Below are 25,224 nucleotides of genomic sequence, written 5' to 3' on the forward strand. Positions count from 1 at the left end.
GATGACATTGACCATATAGTTAAGGCAGAAATTCTGGATGAAAGCCAATGTCCTCGACTTTTTCAAATTATAAAATCAAATATGGAACATGGATCATGTGGAATACAAAATCCAAATAGTCCATGTACGGAAAATGGAAAATGTTCAAAGGGATATCCGAAATAATTTCAAAATGCGACTATTGGAAATAGTGATGGATATCCCAAATACAAACGAAGATCTGGTAGCACCATGTCTATTGGAAATAAAGTTGTTGATAACACTTGGATTGTCCCTTATAACCTGTACTAGAGGCCCGGTGCACAAAAATTTGTGCACTCGGGGGGGGGGGGGGGGCCTCAGCCTGGCCTGTGCCCTCTCGCAGTCTGGGATCCCTCTGGAGATAACGACCTGCTGGCTTAGGCCTGCTCCCGGGTGGCAGAGGGCAGGCCCAATCCCTAGGTACAGCCCCTGGTCGGGCTCAGAGCAGGGCTGATTGGGGAGTTGGGGCGCCGCCCCCTGTCATACACAGAGCAGGGCGATCAGGAGGTTGTGATTCCACCCTCAGTCACGCTCAGGGTAGGGCCGATTGGGGGGTTGGGGCACCATCCCGTCACACTCAAAGCAGGGTTGATGGGGCGGTGGCGGCGCCACCCCGTCATGCACAGAGCAGGGCCAATCAGGGGGTTGGGGCATTTCCCCCTGTCACTCACAGAGCAGGACCCATCAGGCGGGTTGGGGCTCTGTACCCTGTCACGCACAGAGCAGGGCCAATCAGGGGGTTGGGGTGCCTCCACTCTGACACTCAGGGCAGGGCCAATGGGGAGGTTATGGTTCTACCCCGTCACACACAGAGCAGGGCCCGTGGGGTGGGGGGGGAGGGTTGGGGTGCTGCACCCTGTCACACACAGAGAAAGGCTGATCAGGGGGTTGGGGCGCCGCACCCTGTCACACACAGAGCCGCAGGGCGATCAGGGGGTTTGGGCGCTGCCCCCTGTCATGCTGATCCCAGTGCCGGGAGGCCTCGCGGCTCCGCTGATCCCGGTGCTGGGAGGCATATTACCCTTTTACTATATAGGGTAGAGGCCTGGTGCATGGGTGGGTGCCGGCTGGTTTGCCCTGAAGGGTGTCCTGGATCAGGGTGGGGGTCCCCACTGGGGTGCCTGGCCAGTCTGGGTGAGGAGCTGAGGGCTGTTTTCAGGCTGGGGGTGACTGAAGCTCCCAACCGCTCCTTTTTTTCTTTTTTTTTTAAATTCTGGGCCAGCTTTAGCTTTGAGGCTTGGCTCCAGCTCTTAGGCCTCCGCTGCTGAAAGTAGGTTTCTGGCCTTTGCTTACAATGTTGCGATCCTGCTGGCTGCAGGTTTCTGGGGTTTTGTTTACCTTCTATATTTGTTACAATGTTTTTTAAACTGCAGGATCAGAGTCCTGCAGCGGTAGGCGGGGAACGTTGGAGTCCTCCGTCACTGAAGCAAGCAAGCCTCATGTTAGTTTCAAGCTGCCTGGCTGCCGGCCGACATCTTGGCTGACAGTTAATTTGCATATTGCCCTGATTAGCCAATGGGAAGGCAAGCGGTCGTACGCCAATTACCATGTTTCTCTTTTATTAGATAGGATGTGTGCCTTAAGTGTAACTGTCGTATAAACGTTGAAGTCTGCGCATCGATTAGACGTGTCAAATATTTATTTAAATACATCTATAAAGGGCACGATTGTGCAAATATTCAAATTTCTGAAAAAAATATCAATCATGACGAAGTACAGGACTTCATTGACTCCAAGTATGTGAGCACTCCTGAGGCTGTTTGGAGACTTACTGCAATGTGAATGTATGACCAATCTCATGCAATCACAAGATTAGCTATTCATTTGCCAAATGAACAGAATTTGTATTTTCATACTGATGATTTTGCTGAAGTTATAGTTAGGGCAAAAAGGCATAACTCGACTTTGATGGCTTGGTTCTTATTGACTAGAGAAGATTCTGATACACGTAATTATTATTATTGGGAGATTCCACAGATTATGTGTTTAATAATTCTTTGTGGATAAAACGCCAAAAGGGTGGGAATAAAGTATTAGACTGTTCACTATGAGTTTTAGAGAACCAGAACAATATTACCTTAGACTTTACTTCTGCATGTAAAACGTGCAGTAAGTTAAGATGATCTGCAAACTGTAGGAGGTGTAATTTATGATACATTTCATGAAGCTGCTAATTATTGAGGATTATTAATCAATAACACTATCTGGAAAGATACAATTGATGATGTGATCATCCTTAATATGCCCAAACAACTATGGCAACTTTTTGCATATATATGTGTGTTTGGATGTCCTTCTGATGCAGATAAATTATAGGATGAGAATAAATCTCATTTTATTGAAGATTTTTGTTGGAAATTATACTGAAGAGAAGGTGCCTGTGTGAACTGTGAAATGCATGCCCTTAACGAAATTCAAGAGGTATTCACATTGCATAGAATGAAATGTTCACATTTCAAACTTCCAGAATATGCTTTATTAACAAATACAAATACATGTGATCAATCGTACGAGCAACAATAGGCAGAGATTTTGATAAATTCTCTGAATGATAAACAGTTGGAAGCCTTTCAGATTATAACTTCAGCTATCGAATATCAAACTGTATACCCCAAATGCTTTTTCTTGGATGGTCCAGGTGGTAGTGGAAAAACATATCTTCATAAAGTTTTAATACATTATATTAGAGGTCGTGGCGGTACTGTTTTACCCACAGCATCTACAGGAATCGCTGCAAATTTACTTCTCAGTGGAAGAACCTTTTATTCCCAATATAAATTACCAATTCCATTAAACGAAACTTCAATTTCTAAACTCGATATAAAGAGAGAAGTTGCTAAAACCATTAAAAAGACCAAACTTCTCATTATTGATGAATGCACCATGGCATCCAGTCATGCTATAATCGCCACAGACAGATTTCTAAGAGAAATTATGAATTTGAATGTTGCATTTGGTGGGAAAGTTCTCCTTCTCAGAGGGGATTTTTGACAATGTCTCAGTATTGTACTGCATGCTATGCAATCGGCCATAGTACAAACGATTTTAAAGTACTGTAATGTTTGGGGATGTTTCAGAAAGCTGTCTCTTAAAACAAATATGAGATCAGAGGATTCTGCTTATAGTGAATGGTTAGTAAAACCTGGAGATGGCAAACTTGATAGCAGTTTTAATGTAGGAATGGATATTACTGAAGTCCCCTGTGAAATGATTTGTAACAGATCTATTATTGAAGCTACCTTTGGGAATACTGTATCTTTAGATAATATTAAAAATATATATAAACATGCGATTCTTTGTCCAAAAAATGAGCACATTCAAAAATTAAATGAAGAAATTTTCACACATATTTGAGTGATGTTTCCACTGATTCAACAGATGATGATGAAGATGAAAATTTTCCCATAGAATTTCTTAATAGTATTACTCCTTTGGGAATGCGTGTCATAAATTAAAATTGAAAGTGGGTACAATCATCATACTGAGAAATCTTAATAGTAAATGGGGTCTTTGTAATGGTACTAGATTTATTATCAAAAGATTGCGATTTAACATTATTGAAGTTGAAGTATTAACAGGATCTGCAGAAGGAGAGGTTGTTCTGATTCCAAGAATTGATTTGTCCCCGTCTGACACTGGCCTCCCATTTAAATGAATTCAAAGACAGTTTCCCGTGATGCCAGCATTTGGGATGACTATTAATAAATCACAAGGACAAACTCTAGACAGAGTAGGAATATTCCTACCTGAAGCAATTTTCGGACATGGTCAGTTATATGTTGCTTTCTCTCGAGTTCAAAGAGCATGTGACGTTAAAGTTGTAAATACTTCATCACAAGAGAAATTAGTCAAGCACTCTGAAAATGTTTTCACTCTTAATGTGGTATACAGGGAGATATTAGAATAAGTTTAATCAATTCAGCAGTCATTGTTTGTATCAATGTTGTTTTTATATCATGTTTTTGTTGCTTTCATATCATGTTTTTGTTGTTTTTATATCATGTCTTTGTTGCTGTTATATCGTATTTTTATTGTTCATTTATTAATGAATTTATATATTATTTTCATATACATCTTACTAATTTTCTTTCATCTCTGACACTTCTATTATAGAGAAAGGGCAAACAGCAATATTAAAATATTTCCTCTAATTAATTCCCTTTCAATGTGCACTAATTTCATGCACTGGGCCACTAGTAAAAATATATTTTTCATGACAATAAGCACAATGGAACAGATCTACATAGCAGAAAAATCATTTGTAAACTGCCAAAATTAACCCAAACCAGACTGTTAAGATGTTAACTGTAATTGCCAGAGCAATCATTAAGCCAGGTTGGAGTGCCTCAGTGGCTGAGCATGAACCTGTGAATCAGGAGGTCACGGTTTGATTCCTGGTCAGGGCAAATGCACAGTGGTGGGTTCAATCCCCAGTAGGGGGCATGCAGGAAACAGTCAATCAATGACTCTCTCTCATCATTGACGTTTGTCTGGTTTGGGTCAATAACGTTTGTCTCTCTCTCCCTCTCCCTTCTTCTCTGAAATCAATAAAAATATATTTATTTTTTTAAAAAAAGTGTTTCTTTTTTAAAAAATACAGAAAAGAAAAACAATAAGGAGAAAAACAATATAGTTAACATCAAATGTAAAACTTGTAAAAAAGAAAAAAAGAACTTAAGAAATATACAGCTGACCTTTGAACAATACAGGAAATAGCGGTGCTAAACCACTGCAGTTGAAAATCCACTATTACTTTTAACTCCCCATAACCTAACTACTGATATCCTACTACTGATTTGAAGCCTTACTAATAACATAAAGTCCATTAAGACATATTTTGTATGTTATATGTATTGTATATTATATTCTTATAATAAAGTAAGCTAGAGAAAAGTATATGTTATTAAGAAAATCATAGGAAGAGTAAATACATTTTACAATACTACATGTATTTATTTTTCTATTTTTTTAAATATATATTATATTGATTTTTTTACAGAGAGGAAGGGAGACGGATAGAGAGTTAGAAACATCTATGAGAGAGAAACATCCATCAGCTGCCTCCTGCACACGCCCTACTGGGGATGTGCCCGCAACCAAGGTACATGCCCTTGACCGGAATCGAACCTGGGACTCTTCAGTCCACAGGCCGACGCTCTAGCCACTGAGCCAAACTGGTCAGGACAATTGAAAAAAATCTCCTGGAAGTAGATCCATGCAGTTTAACCCATGTTGTGGTAGTTCAAGGATCAACTGTATAATTTAAAAAAACACCAATGGGACTGCAGACACAGCTGATTCTCCAAGCCAGTAAGCCTGGAGGTCAAATCCCCCTAGTATTAACTACAACAATCAAGGCTTAACTACAACAAGACTGCACACAAAGACCACTAGGGGATGCACCAAGAAAACATAAAAAATGCAGAGACAAAGAAACAGGACAAAACTGTCAATGGAGGATATTGAGTTCAGAACCACACTTTTAAGGTCTCTCAAGAACTATCTAGAAGCCGCCGATAGAGTTATTGAGATCTACAAGAAATCTAATGAGACCCTCGATGCTATGATAAAGAACCAACTAGAAATTAAGCATACACAGACTGAAATAACGAATATTACACAGACTCCCAACAGCAGACCAGAGGAGCGCAAGAATCAAGGCAAAGATTTGAAATGTGAAGAAGCAAAAAACACCCAACCAGAAAAGCAAAATGAAAAAAGAATCCGAAAATACGAAGATAGTGTAAGGAGCCTCTGGGACAGCTTCAAGCGTACCAACATCAGAATTATAGGGGTGCCAGAAGATGAGAGACAGCAAGATATTGAAAACCTATTTGAAGAAATAATGACAGAAAACTTCCCCTACCTGGTCAAAGAAATAGACGTCCAGGTCCAGGAAGCGCAGAGAACCCCAAACAAAAGGAATCCAAAGAGGACCACACCAAGACACATCATAATTAAAATGCCAAGAGCAAAAGACAAAGAGAGAATCTTAAAAGCAGCAAGAGAAAGAAACTCAGTTACCTACAAGGGAATACCCATACGACTGTCAGCTGATTTCTCAACAGAAACTTTGCAGGCCAGAAGGGAGTGGCAAGAAATATTCAAAGTGATGAATGCCAGGAACCTACAACCAAGATTACTTTATCCAGCAAAGCTATCATTCAGAATTGAAGGTCAGATAAAGAGCTTCACAGATAAGGAAAAGCTAAAGGAGTTCATCACCACCAAACCAGTATTATATGAAATGCTGAAAGGTATCCTTTAAGAAGGGGAAGAAGCCGAAACCGGTTTGGCTCAGTGGATAGAGCGTCGGCCTACGGACTGAAGGGTCCCAGGTTCAATTCTGGTCGGGGCATGTACCTGGGTTGCGGGCACATCCCCAGTGGGAGATGTGCAGGAGGCAGCTGATCGATGTCTCTCTCTCATCGATGTTTCTAGCTCTCTGTCTCTCTCCCTTCCTCTCTGTAAAAAATCAATAAAATATATTAAAAAAAAAAAAGAAGGGGAAGAAGAAGAAAAAGGTAAAGATACTAATTATGAACAAATATGCATCTATCAACAAGTGAATCTAAGAATCAAGTGAATAAATAATCTGATGAACAGAATGAACTGGTGATTATAATAGAATCAGGGACATAGAAAGGGAATGGACTCACTATTCTTGGGGGGGAAAGGGGTGTGGGAGATGCGGGAAGAGACTGGACAAAAATTGTGCACCTATGGATGAGGACAGTGGGGGGGTAAGGGCAGAGGGTGGGGTGGGAACTGGGTGGAGGGGAGCTATGGGGGGAAAAAAAGAGGAACAAATGTAATAATCTGAACAATAAAGATTTAATAAAATAAAAAGAAACACCAATGGAATTTAAATGGTGCACTAGAAAACATCTATTTCATACAAAAGAAGACAGAAATAAGAGAATAATACATATACAAAATAAATAGCAGGATTCGTAAATCCTAAAGTAATCACATCAAATAGAAGTGGATTAAACACTCCAATCCCCAAGTGGATAACTGACATATAAATGTATTAAAATCCTATCTAATAATGACAAACATGGTAATTGACCATACCTTCGCTACGCTTCCCATTGGCTAATCAGCATGATATGCAAATTAACCGCCAACAAAGATGGCAGCGAATTTGCATACTGCAGGCAGGGCAGGACAGTGAGAGCCGCCAGCATGAGCCACCATCCAGGTGCCCAGGTGCGACCCCAGAAGCCGCCTGCCTGCCATCTGTGTGTACGGCACAGTGGCTGGCAGAGCGGGGCGCGGCGGATCACGATCCGCCTGCCCCGCACCCCGCCCCGCCCTGCTTCCGCCGGGCCTGCCATCCATGTGCACGGTGCGGGGGCCGGCTGGGTGGGGCACAGCAAATTGCGATCCACCACGCCCTGCTCCACCCCGCCGCCTGCCAGGCCTGCCGTGTGCAGCGGGCAGCAGGCAGCGGGGCGGCACAGCAGAGGGCCTGCCATCTGTGACCCAGCGCGGGATCCAGGCCTGCCATCTGCCACCCGAGGAGCCGGCCTAAGCCAGCAGATGGTTACCTCCCGAGGGGTCCCAGACTGTGAGAGGGCACAGGTCCGGCTGAGGCACACGCCCCCATCCCCCACCCCCTCCACCCTCCGCCAGTGCACAAATTTTTGTGCACCGGGCCTCTAGTATGTGTGTGTGTATATATATATATATATATATATATATATATATATATATATGTATGTATGTGTGTGTGTGTGTGTATATATATATATATATATATAAAATTAGCCCCAGTGGTGTGGCTCCATGTTTGAGTGTCAACCTATGAACCAAGAGGTCACAGTCCGACTCCCAATCATGGCACATGCCCAGGTTGTGAGCTCTACCCTCAGTGGGGGTGATGCAGGAGGCAGCCAATCAATGATTCTCTCTCATCATTGATGTTTCTATCTTTCTCTCCCTCTCCTTTCCTCTCTGAAATCAATATATATATATATATACATACATATATATATGTATGTACGTATATATATATACGTACATACATATATATATATTACATGCTTTCTATAAGAGACATACACTATAGATTCAAAGACAAACATAGGTTGAAAGTAAAATGATGGACACAATAGCATGCAATCTGTACCCCAAAGAAAGTTGAAGTGTCTATACTTACATCATATAAAATAGATTTTAAGACCAAATTTTTTACTAGATGCAAAGGTCATTTTATAATGTCAAAAGGACCAATCCATCAAGAAAGTATAACAATACTAAACATAAATACATCTGAAAATAGAGCCCCAAAACACATGAATCAAAAACTAAAAGAACTGCAGGAATAAATAAGCAATTCAATAATAGTACTGAGATATTTCAACACTCCCCACCCCCTCAATAAAAAATAGAAACACTAGACAGAAGATCAACAAGAAAAAAAGGACTTGGAAATACTATATTCCACCTAGACCTAACAGACATCTATAGAAAACACCATCTAACATCAGCAGGTTGCATATTTTCTCAAGTAACTATGGAATATTCTCCAGGATAAACAATATTCGACTACAAAACAAATCTCGATAAATTTAAGGGGGCTGAAATCATGCAAAGTATGTTCTCTGACCATCTTACAAATCAATAACAAAATACACAAATATGTGGAAATTCGACAACACAACCCTATATAACATAATGGATCAAAGAAGAAATCACATAGGAAACTAGAAAATGCATGAAAACACAAATACAACATACTAAAATATGAGAAACAATTGAAGTAGTGTTCACTGAGACTTTATAGCTGTAAACTCATTTTTTAAAAATCTCAACGCTATATCTTGACCATCCACTTTAAGAAACTAGAGAAATAAATAAATAAAAGGAGCATATTAAACCCAAAGCAAGCAGAATGAAGTAATAAGCATCAGAGCAGAAATAAAATTGGGAACAGGAGGAAAAAAAATCAATGAAACCATACCTTGGTCCTCTGGAAAGAGGGGGTGGATTGTTATGGTCTGAATGTGTACCCATCAAATTCCTATGTTGAAATCATAACTCAAAAAGCTGGTGGTATTAGAAGGTGAGCCTTTGGAAGGTGATTAGGTAATGAAGGTGAAGCACACATGAATGGAATTTGTGCTCTTATAAAAGAGATCCCTATCCCTGTCTATCACATGAGGACCCAGGAAAGAGGGCTCTCACCAGAATGCAACCATGGTGGCACCTTCATCTTAGATTTCCCAGCCTCCAGAACTGTGAGAAATGAAACTACATAGTCTGTAGTATTTTGTTATACAGTCAAACCTCGGTCCTTGAACACCTTCCGATGTTCACGGAAAATGTCTTGGTTGTCAGGTTCTTGACTGACAACCCTTTCATGCTGATACCTGTATGATCACTCACAGGTCTCTCAGGCGACAAATGAGAGAATGTGCAAATGAGAGTATGAGTCACTTTCCCACTAAACTACTCCCAGGAAATTGTGCTCCGAATATTTTCATGTTGTTTTGCTTTTGTTAATGCTTATTATTATTATTAAATACATACAGTAAGTTACCATGGGTCCTAAGAAAGTTAGTGATAACAGCAAAGTGAAAAGGAAAGTTGTGAGAATGATAGAGCTTAAAAAAGAAATAATTGCAAAGTATGACAGAGCTGTTTGCGTGTCTGATCTGGCTACTGAGTGTGGCATGGTGAAATTGATGATTAGCACAATTTTAAAACATAAAGAGGCCATCAACAATGCTGATATGGAAAAAAAAAAAAAAGAATGCTGATATGCCCTGGCCAGTGTGGTTTGAGCATCAGCCAGTGCACCAAAGGGTTACGGGTTGGATTTCTAGTCAAGAGCACGTACCTGGTTTGCAGGTTTGGTCCCCAGTCCCAACAAATCAATCGATGTGTCTCTCTCACATCGATGTTTTTCTCTCTCTTTTGCAATCAATCTCTCTCTCTCCCTCTTACTTCCTCTGTCTCCCCACACCCCTCTCTTCCACTATTTCTGAAAAATCAATGGAGAAAATATCTTCAGGTGAGGATTAACAAGAACAAAATGTGCAGATGTGGCTAACGGTGTAAAAGTGCTCACAAAACAATGATCACAGGCAATTAAGAAAGGTTAAAATAGCTAATTATTTGGGGGTCTGGAACACATTAATTTAATTTACGTTATTTCTAATGGGAAAAATGACTTGGTTTTTCAAACAAACCGCTTCTTGAACAGCCTTCTGGAACAAATTAAGTTCAAGAACTGATGTTCCACTGTATCAGCCTGGATGAGTTAAAACAAGGATATATCTCAAAGTGAGAAATGAAAGGGGGGAATATTATAATCTAACAACCTATGTAAATAAAAAAATGTCATAAGGGAAAACTATAAACAATATTTTTGTAACCTACATCAAATGGATAAATTCCTAGAAAGATAAAAACTACCAAATCTAACTAAAGAAGAAAATGAAAATCTAAACAGACCCATAAAAACCTAAGAGTTTGAATCAGTAATCAAAACTTCTCACAAACAGCCCTAACCGGTTTGGCTCAATGGATGGAGCATCAGCCTGGGGACTGAAGGGTCCCGGGTTCGATTCCGGTAAAGGGCATGTACCTTGGTTGCGGGCACATCTCCAGTAGGGGGTGTGCAGGAGGCAGCTGGTCAATGTTTCTAATTCTCTATCCCTCTCCCTTCCTCTGTGTAAAAATAAATAAAATATATTAAAAAAAAAAACTTCTCACAAACAAAAACCCAAATCAAATGGTTTCACTGGTGAATTCTACCAAACTTTAAAAAAGAATTAACCCAATCTTTCACAAATCCTTCCAGTCTTATTCAATGAGTCAGCATTATCCTGATACCAAAAGCAGAAAAAGACTTCAAAAGTTTAAAAGGATAATACAGCAATATCCTTTATGAATATACACACAAAACCTTCAACAAAATATTATCAAGCCAAATCCACCAACATATAATAAAGATTATACATACACCCGAAAATCAAATCCAGTAAAATAACAGAGAATCAGTTTATAAGCTCTGGATCTTCACCTCCTATAAATTCTTCAAAACCAAGGAAACCTGGCATATATCCCTACCATTCCATTAAAATGTGTTAGAAAAAAGTTACTAATAACCTTCTAAAAACAGGACCTATTATCTCTGCAAGTCTTTATGAAGCTACTAGAGGTCCAGTGCACGAAATTCATGCATGGGTAGGGTCCTTAGGCCTGGCCAGCAATCAGGGCCAATCGGGGCCTTCCAGCTGCCAGCCGGGGTCTTCCTTCATTCCGCGCCGCCCCCTGGTGGTCAGCGCACGTCGCAGGGAGCGATCGAACTCCCGGTCTCCCGGTCAAACTCCTGAGGGGACACTTTGCATATTAGCCTGTTATATATATATACCAGAGGCCCAGTGCACAAAATTTGTGCATGGGTGGGGTCCCTAGCGGCTGCAGGCTGCCAGCTGCCAACTGGGACCTTTCTTCTTTCCGTGCCACCTCCTGGTGGTCAGTGTATGTCATAGAGAGTGATCAAACTCCCGGTTGGTCGAACTTCCAAGGGGACACTTTGCATATTAAGCTTTTATATATATAGATTCTCTTCCTGAAACTCTATTCACTTCATTTTAAATACCTCTAATTCAGATTTTCTCATCTGCTAGCCACAAAAAAAGTAATAGGAAAGTCTGAGTTCTAGTCCTAACCTTGCAGATAATTCATTATGATAATGTTAGCTACTAATTATTGAACTGTTATTATACATATAACGTTTTATAAATATTACTAGTAGCCCTGTGCACGAATGTGTGCACCAGTAGCTCTCTGCATGTCCTGGCCGCTCCATGCCCACTGCCCATAGGCTCTCCACAGCCCAGAGGCCCATCAACAGCCAGGCACGGCCAGAGGCCCATCTGCAGCTAGGCATGGAATGCTTGCCTCATCGCCAGGGCAACAACGCAAGCGTTAAGCACCCAAGCCTGGCCAAAGGCCCATCCGCGGCCGGGGTGTAACGCCAACAGTTCCCCCCCCCCCCCCACCCCAGCTGCTCCATGCCCGCTGCCCAGAGGCTCTCCGTGGCCAGGGTGGAATGCTTGCCTCGTTGACACAGCGACAAAGCAAGCATTCCACCAGGCTGATCACACTGCCCAGTCTTAGCGGCCACCCCACCAGGACTGGGGGACTCCGGCAGGACTGAGAGGACTGGGCACCACCATCTTGTTGCTATGGGCGCCGCCATCTTTTGTGACGGAGTGATGGTTAATTTGCATATTACCTTTTTATTAGGTAGGATTTTATACAATCCTCTAAACAACTTTAGGCTAATTTTCTATTTGTAAAATTAGAGTATCTAAGAAGCAGAGAAGTTAAGTGAGATGCCAAAGGCGTATCCATTATTGGAATAATTAGGTCTGTTTAACTTCAAAGTTGGCCTTTTAATTTTGTCTCATTGTAACATGAAGCAAATCCTTTACATCTTCCAATATTTGGTTCCTTCATCTGAAGGAGGTTGCATATATATCATCTCTGAAGCACGCATACCTCATATATTACAATGAAATTAAAAGCTTTATTAAAAACTTTTATCAAGTTACAGAAAAGACACTAAGACATGGAAAATGTTCCAAAGGCACAATGCTCACAAAGAGCACAAAGATAACCGCTGTTTTCCTATTCTGATATTTTGCCTAGAATTTAGAAAGGTGAACAGTTCTATATACCCATTTTAAAAATCTCCTAGCAGCCCCAGGCCAGGTGGCTCAGTTGGATGGAGTGTTGTCACATACACCAAAAAGGTTGCAGGTTCAGATTCCCAGTCAGGACAGATACCTAGGTTCTGGGTTTGATCCCCAATTGGGAAGCAAACAGGAGGCAACCGATTGACATTACTCTCTACTTCAATGTTGCTCTCTCTCTCTCTCTCTCTCTCTCTCTCTCTCTCTCTCTCCCCCCTCCCACTTTAACTCTCTTTAAAGTCCATAAATCATATCTTTAGGTGAGGATTTTAAAAAAATAATCTCCTAGCAGCCTCAGAAAAAGTACACTGTTCTGTCCATGACAGAAATGGCAATTATGTGTAAAGCTATGCATGGTATAAACTAAATTAAAGATCATAATATACAAAGATTCTAAAAGTCAATCAGCATTATACAAGTGTTAACTTGATCTAATTATACAAATGAAAATATGTACCGTTCATTATGCTCTTGATAAACGAGTCTGGACTTCTCCAGTAGATATTTTTCAACATAGGCACTAGAAGAAAAATAAAATTCATTAGTATAATTAATATAAGGTAGACAAATATTTTTTCAAAGAAGATGAAAAAGTATAAAGAAGGCTATCCAGATCATTTCAGTACATTTACCATTAGTAAGTGTGTATGGATACTGTTAGAGTGTTATCCATGTTTGATTCATAAACTCATAAATCTTTTTGTTTTATTCTGTTTTGCTTTCAATAAGCAAAATAAAGCCAGAAGTTCAAAACATGGCACACAAGAACTTCCTGTAACCTAAGGTAGACCTTACTTTCTTTCCAGGCTCATCTACCACACTGTACATTATTTCAAATATCATACTTTGGCCAGACTACTAAATAGGACTCAAAAATATACGTTCTTTACATATTAATGCTATTGCCACGTTCTGAAATCAATTATTATTTACTGATTTACTCGGAAAGTATTCATTAATTGTGCACTGTGCTAAGCATTGTTCAAATATGGAAATACATGATACACTACCTATTCACAAGGGGATTACAAAATAGTGGAGGAAATAAGTAAATTAGCAGCTACAATACTGAGTTGCTTGGGTTTATTATAGAACAATAACCAATTATAGATGTAGTAGGAGGAACACATAAGATTTAATCCAAGAAGGAAAAAGGATGTAAGGAAGAATTCTCACAGAGGTTGAATACATAGTGCACAGTAAACATTCATTAAATATACCTAGTAAGTGACTAAATGACTCTGAAATCTGAAAGATTGCCCAGAATAAGACAAGGAGAACTTTCCTTTATGTAAAGGCATAAAAGAAGGAAACCTATCAACTTTAGGGAAGATACTTAACATGGCTGGAGAATGAGACAGGCAAGTGGATTAGATCAAGAAGAACAATATATGGTGTGCCAGAACAAAGGAATTTATCCTGAAAGTAATAAGGAACTTAAACATGAATTGTATTTCTGATGTTATTATCTTTATCCAGTCTGTGTCCTTCAAATCTTCAATACCTCTTTATCCAAATTGGAGCAATCGGTTAAGCTCTAACAAGAAAAAGAAATTCTACAAATATAAAAGCTTTAGACTACTGAATCCAAATTACTTAGCATTAACCTCTTGGGGTCAAAATCTGATTCTTAAGTTTTTATTTCCCTCAGTTCCCTCCCATAGCATGCTCTGTATTTCAGCCACTCCCAAATACAGGCTAATCCCTCAAGAAAGATATTCACTCCTGAATATATTGTTCACGGTCTTCCTTCCACTTCTAATTCTGTAGACTATTCCCACTATCTAGCAGATTCAACTCACTTATTAAAATGAAGCTCAAATGTACCTTCTTTGCAAACTGTCACTACTACTACCAGTAATTAAAATTTATCATTTCTTCTGAATTAGCATTATTACCTCTAACCAAAACTACTGAAACTGGGTCTTATTGGTCTAAAATGGGAAAAGGAGAACTAACAAACTAGTGTGTTAAATTCGTATACACACCCTGCATATCTTTGAGTATTAATTTCTCCACTTATAAAATAAAGGCATCTATGTTAATAAGTGAGATTGATCTGTATTTTGATTATGCTTAAGTCTTATCACTTTACTTTTTGTATGTATGTACGTATGTATGTATGTATGTAATTATATGAGTTTATTTCAGTCAAGCTGACGATATATGCTGGGAAGCAAGATCTCAAATGCTTCTGCATTTAGATTTAAAATTTTTGACCAACACTATATGTATTCTTACCCCTCCCCCCCAAGAAAACAAAAGCAAAAACAAGGATAAATTATTTTACAATGGCAAACAAGTTTAATAGCTCATTCCTTTCCTGAGTTAAGGAATGTTAGTTTTCAAAGGTACAGTTAGGTACTTTTACTCATAAAAGCGGGATGCAGTCACATCTGGCTGCTCTTTCCTAGTATTTATGATTGTGTTGTTGAAGACATTACTAATGGGTAAAGTTGAGTATATTGCTTTGTAACTTACAAAGTAGCATTATATATATTCATTGATTCTTAAGACAATTTAATGACTTAGAAATGGCTCATTTTATAGATGAAATTCAGGATCATCTATGTTAAGTGACTACCTAAAAGGGTTCAACTTTCTCTTAAATCAATAATGATCAAAAAAATATTTATCTTGAGTAGTAAGTCAACAAATAGACCCAAGATAAAAAATCACCTTTTCGAGTGCTCTCCCTCGAGGAGCATGTTGGCACCTTCCCCTTTGGTTTCTTCTCCCCCTACAGGCATGCATCACCTAAACTCTAAGGGACCCCATGAGATGGTCAACCAGGGAAGAAATGGGCAGAGGCAGCTAACCCACCAAACCTGACTTCCCAGCAAGCTAAAGCAGCCCCACCTCAGCTCATTTCTTCCCTATAACATTTTTATTAAATTTATCTTTATTGTTGAAAGTATTACAGATATCCCCTATTCCCCCATTGATCCCCTTGACCACACTCCCACACAACCCCAGACCTTCTCAGTACTATTGTCTGCGTCTATGGAATATGCATATACATGTATAAATTTTTTGGTTAATCTCTTCCTAAACCCCCTACCCCCTTCCCTCTGAGATTTTCAGTCTGTTCCATGCTTCCATGGCTCTGGATCTATTTTGTTCACCAGTTTATTTTATTCACTAGAGGCCCGGTGCACAAAAATTTGTGCACGGGGGTAAGAGGGGTGTCCCTCAGCCCGGCCTGTGCCCTCTCGCAGTCTGGGACCCCTCGGGGGATGACCACCTGCTGGTTTAGGCCCGCTCCCCAGGGGATTGGGCCTAAGCTGGCAATGAGACATCCCTCTGGCAGCCCAGGAGCCCTCGGGGGATGTACACTTGCCAATAGAGAGCAGGCCTAAGCTGCAGTCTGACATCCTTAGCGCTGCTGAGGAGGCGGGAGAGGCTCCCACCACCACCACTGTACTGGCAGCCGTCAGCCTGGCTTGTGGCTGAGCAAAGATTCCCCCGGTGGGAGCGCACTGACCGCCAGGGGGCAGCTCCTGCATTGAGCGTCTGCCCCCTGGTGGTCAGTGTGTGTCATAGTGACCAGTCATTCCCAGTCTTTCTGCTGTTAGGGTCAGTTTGCATATTTCCCTTTTATTATATACAATAGAGGCCTGGTGCACAGGTGGGGGCCGGCTGGTTTGCCCTTCAGGGTGGGGGTCCCCACTGGGGTGCCACTGGGGTGCCTGGCCAGCCTGGGTGACGGGCTTATGGCTGTTTTCAGGCTGGCCACACCATCTTTAGGGTGGGGGGTCCCCACTGGGGTGCCTGGCCAGTCTGGGTGAAGGGCTGAGGGCCATTTTCAGGCTGGCCAAGCCTCCCCAGCAACAGAAGCTCCCAGCCTCTCCTTTTTTTCCTTTTTTTTACCTTCTATAATTGAAACTTTGTAGCCTGGAGTGGAGCTCAGAGCTGGCCAGGGCTTCCTCCATCGCCAAGGGCAACCCAAGGCTCCAGCTCAGTGGCCACGGCCGGCTGAAAGCAGGTATTTGGGTTTATTTACCTTCTATAATTGAAACTTTGTTACCTGAGTGGAGCTCAGAGCTGGCCAGGGCGAGTGGGAGGGAAAGCCTCCTGCGCTCCAGCTCCGTGGCCACACCGGCTGAAAGCAAGTATCTGGGGTTTATTTACCTTCAATAATTGAAACTTTGTTGCTTAGAGTGTAGCTCAGATCCAGGCCGCGGCAGGCGGGGAACCTTGTCTTCCTCCATCACTGGAACAAGCAAGACTCCTGCTCATTCCAGCTCTGTGGCTGCCGGCCGCCATCTTTGTTGGCAGTTAATTTGCATATCTTGCTGATTAGCCAATGGAAGGCGTAGCGAAGGTATGGTCAATTACTATGTTTGTCTATTATTAGGTAAGATTAGATTCCAAAAGAAAAAAGTTTTAAAAATTTTAATGCAGACACCATTAAAAATCTGCTTCCCACTGTTGGTTTGGATCAGTGGATAGAGCGTCGGCCTGAGAACAAAGGGTCCCAGGTTCGATTCCAGACAAGGGCGCATACCTTGGTTGCAAGCTTCTCCTGGGCCCAGGCCCTGGTCAGGGCTCATGCAGGAGGCAACCAATTGGTGTGCTTCTCTCACATAGATGTTTCTCTCTGACTTTCCCTCTCTGCCACTCTCACTAAATATCAATGGAAAAATATCCTTGGATGAGGATTAACAAAAAAGAAAAAAGAAAAAACAATGCTTCCCAGTATCACTATTCTCATTAAAGAGCAAATGAACAATCTATGGCTAATAAAGGAATAATCCTATACAATAAAAGCCTAATACGCAATTCAAGTGAACAGTGGAATGACCGGTCGCTATGACGTACATTGACTACCAAGGGGCAGACGCTCAATGCAGGAGCTGTCCCAGCCCGCAGTCCCCAGGGCAGCCAAGGTGGGTGCCAGTGGGGGGCACCCGATCACCCCGCCAGTTGCCCCACAGATCAACCCTGATCACCGGCCAGGCCTAGGGACCCTACCTGTGCGCAAATTTCATGCACCAGGTCGCTAGTCATCCTATCTATTAAAAGAGAAAGATGGTAATTGGCGTACAACCGCTACCCTTCCCATTGGCTAATCAGGGAGATATGCAAATTAACAGCCAGCCAAGATGGCAGCCGGCAGCCAGGCAGCTGATGCAAATAGGGAGGATTGCTTCCTTCAGTGACGGAGGACTCCAACGTTCCCCGCCTGACTTGCCGGCCTCTCAGCTGCAACTCTAAGCAACTATGTTGCAAATGTAGAAGCTAAAAATACCCCAGAAACCTGCTTTACTCAGCCGGGCTTCAGCCAGCCGGACCGCAACATTGTATCAAATACAGACGGTAAACAAAGGCCAGAAACCTGTTTTCAGCAGCCGAGGCCTCAGAGCTAAAGCTGGCCCAGAATAAAAAAAAAAAAGAAAGAAAAAAAGGAGCAGTTGGGAGCTTCAGTCACCCGTCAGCCTGAAAACGGCCCTCAGCCCCTCAACCAGACTGGCCAGGCACCCCAGTGGGGACTCCCACCCTGATCCAGGACACCCTTCAGGGCAAACCAGCCAGCCCCTACCCATGCACCAGGCCTCTATTCTATATAGTAAAAGGGTAATATGCCTCCCGGCACCAGGATCAGTGGAGTCGCGAGGCCTCCCGGCACCGGGATCAGCGTGACAGGGGGAAGCACCCAAACCCCCTGATCGCCCTGTGGCTCTGTGTGTGACAGGGTGCAGTGCCCTAACCCCCTGATCGGCCCTGCTCTGTGTGTGACAGGGTGCAGCGCCTCAACCCCCTGATTGGCCCTGCTCTGTGGGTGATAGAGGGCGGCGCCCCATGGGCCCTGCTCTGTGTGTGACGGGGTAGAGCCATAACCTCCCCATCGGCCCTGCCCTGAGTGTGACAGTGGCGGCACCCCAACCCCCTGATCCGCCCTGCTCTGTGTGTGACAGGGGGCGGTGCCCCAACCCCCCGATGGGCCCTGCTCTGTGAGTGACAGTGAGGAGCTCCTCAACCCCCTGATCAGCCCTGCTCTGTGTGTGACAGGGTACGGAGCCCCAACCCCCCTGATGGGCCCTGCTCTGTGCATGACAGGGAGCAGCACCCCAACCCCCTGATCCGTCCTGCTCTGTGTGTGACGGGGGGCGGTGCCCCAACCCCCCTATTGGCCCTACTCTGTGCGTGACAAGGGGGAGCTCCTCAACCCCCTGATCGGCCCTGCTCTGTTCATGACGGGGGGGTGGCTCCTCAACCCCGATTGGCCCTGCTCTGTGCGTGACAGGGGGCAGTGCCCAACCCCGATTGGCCCTGCTCTGTGCGTGACAGGGGGTGGCACCACAACCTCCCCATCGACCCTGCCTTGAGTGTGACAGGGGACGGTGCCCCAACCCCCCAATTGGCCCTACCCTGAGCGTGACTGAGGGTGGCATCACAACCTCCCGATCGCCCGGCTCTATGCATGACAGGGGGCGGCGCGCCAACTCCCCAATCAGCCCTGCTCTGAGCCCGACCAGGGGCTGTACCTAGGGATTGGGCCTGCCCTCTGCCACCCGGGAGCAGGCCTAAGCCAGCAGGTCGTTATCTCCCGAGGGGTCCCAGACTGCGAAAGGGCACAGGCCGGGCTTAGGAACCTCCTCCCCCCCAAGTGCACAAATTTTTGTGCACCGGGCCTCTAGTCTATAATAATAAAAGGGTAATATGCTAATTAGACCAGATATCATTCCGGACTAAGCTGGGGCCTGAGGAAAGGTGGGTCTCAAGTGCCTGCCAAGGGCTGGTGGAAAGCCCGGGTCCGGGTGCCTGCCAGCAGCCAGAAGAAGTCCAGGTCCTGGGTGCCAGAGGGAAGCCGGAGCCAGCAGCTAGGGGAAGGAAGGCCTACTCTTGCACTGATTTCGTGCATCGGGCCACTAGCAAAAATATAAACATGCTCCAAAGCCTGACATTGCTACTTACCCAAGTACAGTGCCTGTTTCTTGGTAATTTACTTGAATAAACTTGCCAAAACGACTTGAATTATTATTATGAGCTGTCTTTGCATTTCCAAAGGCCTGTCAAAATAAATAGTTCTCATTAATTTAATTTTCAAAAAATGAAAAATCCTATGTAGGAAAAATCCTAAGAAACAAAATGCTAAAGAAACAGCAGAAAAAGAATTCATTTATACCTTCACCCTCATATAGTTCAGGTAAAGTAAAAGAAAACAACTACTAATTGAAATAAAAACAAGTAGGCAGTATTTAATGCTATTGGGTAAAATAAAACTTAATTTTAAAAACTTAATGCTGATTCAAATTCAAATTTAAATTTCAAGTTCTAGAATCAACAAATTATCGTAATATATTTATATATATACTTTTAGTTGATTGATTTACTTATTGATTTTAGAGAGAAAAATATGAATTTGTTATACCACTTATTTATTCATTCATTGGTTGATTCTTGTATGTGCCTCGAAAAGAAATGGAACCCACCACCTTGGCATATAAGGACAACTCTCTAACCAGTTGAGCTACTCAGCCAGGGCAATATATGTGTGGTATTTTTAATCTTGCTAAACTGAAATTTTAAAACACTAGGTAAAAAATACAACAAAATAATTAAAATTTTAGAATAGTATAAATAAAATAAAGTTTCATTGCACAATGTACTACAATTTATTACATCTAATTAAAACTAAAGTACAGTAATATTTTTAAAAGAAAATACAAAGGCTCCCTAAATTATTACCTAAAGTATATACCATGCAATTAAATATTTCCCAGCAATAAAGATGAACTACTGGTAATGACATCAATATTGATGAATATTAAACATTATGTCACGGGAAGAAACCAGACACAAGAATACATATTGTAATATGAAATTCTAGAAAAAACAAAACAAGAAAATCAGGAAGTATATTACAAGTTGTTTGGAAATAAGCACGGGGTTGAAAAATGTCTACAAAGGGGAGAAACAAGTTGGCGGCATAGGTAAACACCTGTACTTGCTGCCTCCCACAACCATACCAAAATTACAACTACAATATAACAACTACCATCCAGAACTGTGGGAAAGCTGATTGAGTAGAAGCGCTACAACTAGAGAGGTAAAAAAGAAAGCGCACTGAGACTCGTAGGAAGTGTGGATGCACGGAACGGGCTTGCATCCGGGTGTGCAGCTTTTTTAATTGGTAGGGAGATACAAGCTCCCCCTTGCTCTGAGCTCCAGTGCTGGGTGAGGCTCTAGGGGACCCAGACAGATAAGGGGAGAAACTGGACTGTCTGGCATCGGGGCAGGAACGCAGGGGCGGCTTTCTTCCAGATGAAGGTGCTGGCAATGGTCACTGTTCCTTTATTGGGACCACCCCCATCCCAGGGCTGAATGACAGCCATTGCTGTTTGATCTGCCCTGGAGAGTCCCTGAGACCCCTCCTTCCCCAATTTACAAACCCACCCAAGCTGTGCCCAGTGGCTTTTGCATATGAATAGCCTGTCCTTTCTCAGCTTAAAACTTGTTAAACAACCTGCAGCTGGGTCAGGGAGCCCCAAAGCCATCAAAAGAAGGCCCAAGGCCACACCAGCAGCAGCCTGCCTTACTTCACAGCTGGGCCTCGTCTGGGCACTTCCAAACCTGATACAAAGAGGAGGAAATTGCAGATCTCTCTGTAGCTCCAGCTGGGTGGCCACAGGCAGTGGATGACTATGCACCTCCTTGGAGATCCAAGACTCAGTGTACCCAGTGTTCACTGTAAGACCATCCAGATCACAGCTCTACACATCCATAAGCGACACATTCAAGGGACAGACTCAGTGAGCACCAAAGCCCCACCGAAGCAAGAACTGCCCCATAAGAGTGTCTCCTGCACAGCAGCTCTTCCACTGTAAACACAGCTGGTCCCACAGCCAATTGAACTGGAGGTCAATTCCTACCAGTGATACTAAGAGCAATCAAGGCTCAACTATAACAAGACTGTGCACACAGCCCACAAAGGGGTGCACCAAGAGTGTCCACATCAGGTGATTGGGGAGGCTGAGCTGCTGGGCCCTATAGAACACCTACTACACAAGGCCACTCTAACAACTCAAGGAGACTTAGCAGCTACCCAATACATAAAAATGAACACAGGGAAGCAGGCAAAATGTGGAGATAAAGAAACATGTCACAAATAAAAGAAATGGAAGAAAGCAAACTATTGGATATAGAGTTCAAAACCACTTACAAGATTACTCAAGAATCTTCTAGAAACCTCAGAGGAACTTAGTCAGGCCTACAAGGATCTTAGTGAGAATGCCAAAAAATGGAAAAGGACCAGTCAGAAATTAAGCTACACTGACTGAAATAAAGAATAATATAGAAGGATTCAACAGTAGACTAGAGGATTCCAAGAATCAAGTCAATGATTTGAAATATGAGGAAGCAAGAAACACTCAACCAGAAGAGGAAAACGAAAAAAGAATCCAAAAATATGAAGATAGTGTAAGGAGCCACTGGGACAACTTCAAGCGTACCAACATCCGAATTGTGGGGGTGCCAGAAGAAGAGAGCGAGCAAGATATTGAAAACCTATTTGAAGAAATAATGACAGAATACTTCCCCTACCTGGTGAAAGAAATAGACTTACAAGTCCCCAAACAAGGGGAATCCAAAGAGGACCACACCAAGACACATCATAATTAAAATGCTAAGGGCAAAAGACAGAGAGAGAATCTTAAAAGCAGCAGGAGAAAAACAGTTAGCTACCTACAAGGGAGTGCCCATAAGATTGTGAGCTGATTTCTCAACAGAAACTCTGCAGGCCAGAAGGGAGTGGCAACAAATATTAAAAGTGAAGAATAGCAAGAACCTACAACCAAGATTACTCTACCCAGCAAAACTCTCATTCAGAATTGAAGGTCAGATAAAGAGCTTCAAGATAAGAAAAGGCTAAAGGAGTTCATCACCACCAAACCAGGATTATATGAAACGCTGCAGGGTATTCTTTAAGAAGAGGAAGAAGGAGAAAAAGGTAAAGATAACAATTATGAACAACAGGTAAAAAACCTGTATTTGAAAGACTACAGGGCATTAAAAAAAAGAGATAGAGGAAGATATAAACAAGGGGGAGAATATACCATGTTCATGGACTGATATAATCAACATCATTAAAATGTCCATACTACCCAAAGCAATCTATAGACTCAATGCAATCCCCATTAAAATACCAATGACATATTTCACAGACCTAGAACAAACACTCCAAAAATTAGCCTAAGAGAGAATATGCAAATTGACCATCACGTCGTAACAAGGTAGCTGCACCCACAGCAGAGGCCGAGTTCCCGTAACAAGCCTTAACGAGGAATCAGCAGGGACCTGAGGCTGCGTGGCACTAGCTGGGGCAGCGGACCGGAGTCTGCGCCCCCCACCCGGTGGGGTTTGACAGGGGATCTCAGGCCGCGCCCCCCACCCCAGTGCCAGGCCGGGGAACTTGAGGCTGCATCCCCCACCCGCGGGGCTTGACAGGGGGACCTCAGGCCATGCCCCCCGGCCTGGGCCATGGGACCTCAAGGTGTGCCCCACGGTCCGGGCCAGGGGACCTCAGGCTGCGCCCCCCGCCCCGGCGCGAGGCCAGGCGACATGAGTCCTCGCCCCTCACCCAACAGGGCTTGACGGGGGTGGGGCTGGCTGCGTCTGGATCTAGCCCAGCCGTGGGCAAACTATGGCCCGCGGGCCGGATCCAGCCCATTTGAAATGAATAAAACAAACAAAAAAAAAGACCGTACCCTTTTATGTAATGATGTTGACTTTGAATTTATATTAGTTCACACAAACACTCCATCCATGCTTTTGTTCCAGCCCTCCGGTCCAGTTTAAGAACCCACTGTGGCCCTCGAGTCAAAAAGTTTCCCCACTCCTGATCTAGCCCAATGGGGGTGGGGCCAGCCGGATCTGGGTCTCGCACGATCTGGAGGCACACGTGGTAGGCGGGGACTTGACTCTGGTTCCAGCGGCGTGCCCCAGACGCTGACATGAGGAAGATTTTCATATACATTTTACTAATTTTCTTTCATCTCTGACACTTCAATTATAGAGAAAGGGCAAATAGCAATATTAATATACTTCCTCTAATTAATTCCCTTATAATGTGCACAAATTTCGTGCACCAAGTCACTAGTATAAAATAAAAAGACCCAAATAGTCACAGCAATCCTAAGAAAAAAGAACCAAGTTGGAGGGTTCACAATATCAGACATAAAGTTATATTACAAAGCCACTGTTCTCAAAACAGTGTAAGAACAAACATATAGAATAATGGAACAGTACAGAGAACACAGAAATCAACCCAAAGCATTATGCTCAATTAATATTTGACAAAGGAGGCAAGAGCATACAATGGAGTCAAGGCAATCTCTTCAATAAATGGTGCTGGGAAAATTGGACAGATACATGCAAAAAACTGAAACTAGACCACCAACTTACACCATACACAAAAATAAACTCAAAATGGATAAAGGACTTAAATGTAATATAGGAAACCATAAAAATCTTAGAAAAATCTATAGGCAGCAAAATGTCTTGAAAGTAGCTCGAAGCAATATATTTATTGAAACATCTCCTAGGACAGGGGTGGGCAACCTTTTTGTGAGTGCGTGCCAAAACCAGCAAAATCTCTGACTCAAAATTCTTCTGCATGCCAACCCTAATTTCTTTAGAACATGTTACGCCTACTTGATATCTCTTGAGGTGTACGTATGTGAAGAACCTTGAAGAAATAATAAAATTCATTCAAGCGACAAAAACACATTATATGACGAAAAATACATTTATTTTTTAATGTATACATGTACACTGACAGTCCGACAGAAAACTTTATGACTCCATTTGATATTATCAGTGGGACTTTTGCTGCTGCATCACTGATGACAGAGATTTTACATCAGGTTTATATTTCGTGACCTTCAGAGATATGCACGAGCTACTACTTTCATCCGTCAGGCTACTCCTATTACGAGACTTAACAAAATTCATCACTGAGAACAAAGATTCACAAGCGTATGTGGATGAAACCAAAACACTGGTTGGATCTAGGAAGGCAGGGAAAGTTAAGGCAGAGGCATAGAAATTGCTCTTCCCCTCTCTTGTCAATCCATGTCTATGGTCTTTAAGATAACTTGTTATGTAAAATTATTTATTTATCTAAGATGCCCCTACACTGAATTTATCTGAAAAATAAGAAAGTCAATATTAGGAAAAAAATTGTAAATGGAAGATTATAACAGAGGGTTTCGCGTGCCAGCAAAAGTTACTGGCGTGCCATGTTTGGCACGCGTGCCACGGTGCCCACCCCTGTCCTAGGACAATAGAAACTAAGGAAAAAATAAACAAATGGGACTACATCAAAATAAAAAGCTTCTGCACAGCAAAAAAAAAAACAACAAAAAAAAACCATCAACAAAACAACGAGAGCCCACTGCATGTGAGAACATACTTGCCAATGCTATTTCAGATAAGGGTTTAATCTCCAAAATTTATAGATAACTCATACAACTTAACAAAAGGA

General features: G+C 42.6%; 1 protein-coding gene across 19 annotated transcripts in view; it reads right to left on the reverse strand.

Moving 5' to 3' along the window:
• The window catches only part of MYO9A (myosin IXA), a 445,773-nt gene that overhangs the window by 333,784 nt on the left and 86,765 nt on the right, over positions 1-25,224 (reverse strand). For all 19 annotated transcript variants that reach the window (XM_036347868.1, XM_036347858.1, XM_036347886.1 and 16 more), the window contains exons 3-4: positions 19,656-19,750; positions 13,195-13,257 (exon numbers count right to left, since the gene is read on the reverse strand). In XM_036347868.1, the coding sequence (XP_036203761.1) occupies positions 13,195-13,257; positions 19,656-19,750 (158 nt within the window). The remainder of the gene's footprint in view (positions 1-13,194; positions 13,258-19,655; positions 19,751-25,224) is intronic.

Source organism: Myotis myotis, unplaced genomic scaffold (genome assembly GCF_014108235.1).
Source record: "Myotis myotis isolate mMyoMyo1 unplaced genomic scaffold, mMyoMyo1.p scaffold_m19_p_1, whole genome shotgun sequence".
In the NCBI taxonomy this organism is placed as follows: Eukaryota; Metazoa; Chordata; class Mammalia; order Chiroptera; family Vespertilionidae; genus Myotis; species Myotis myotis.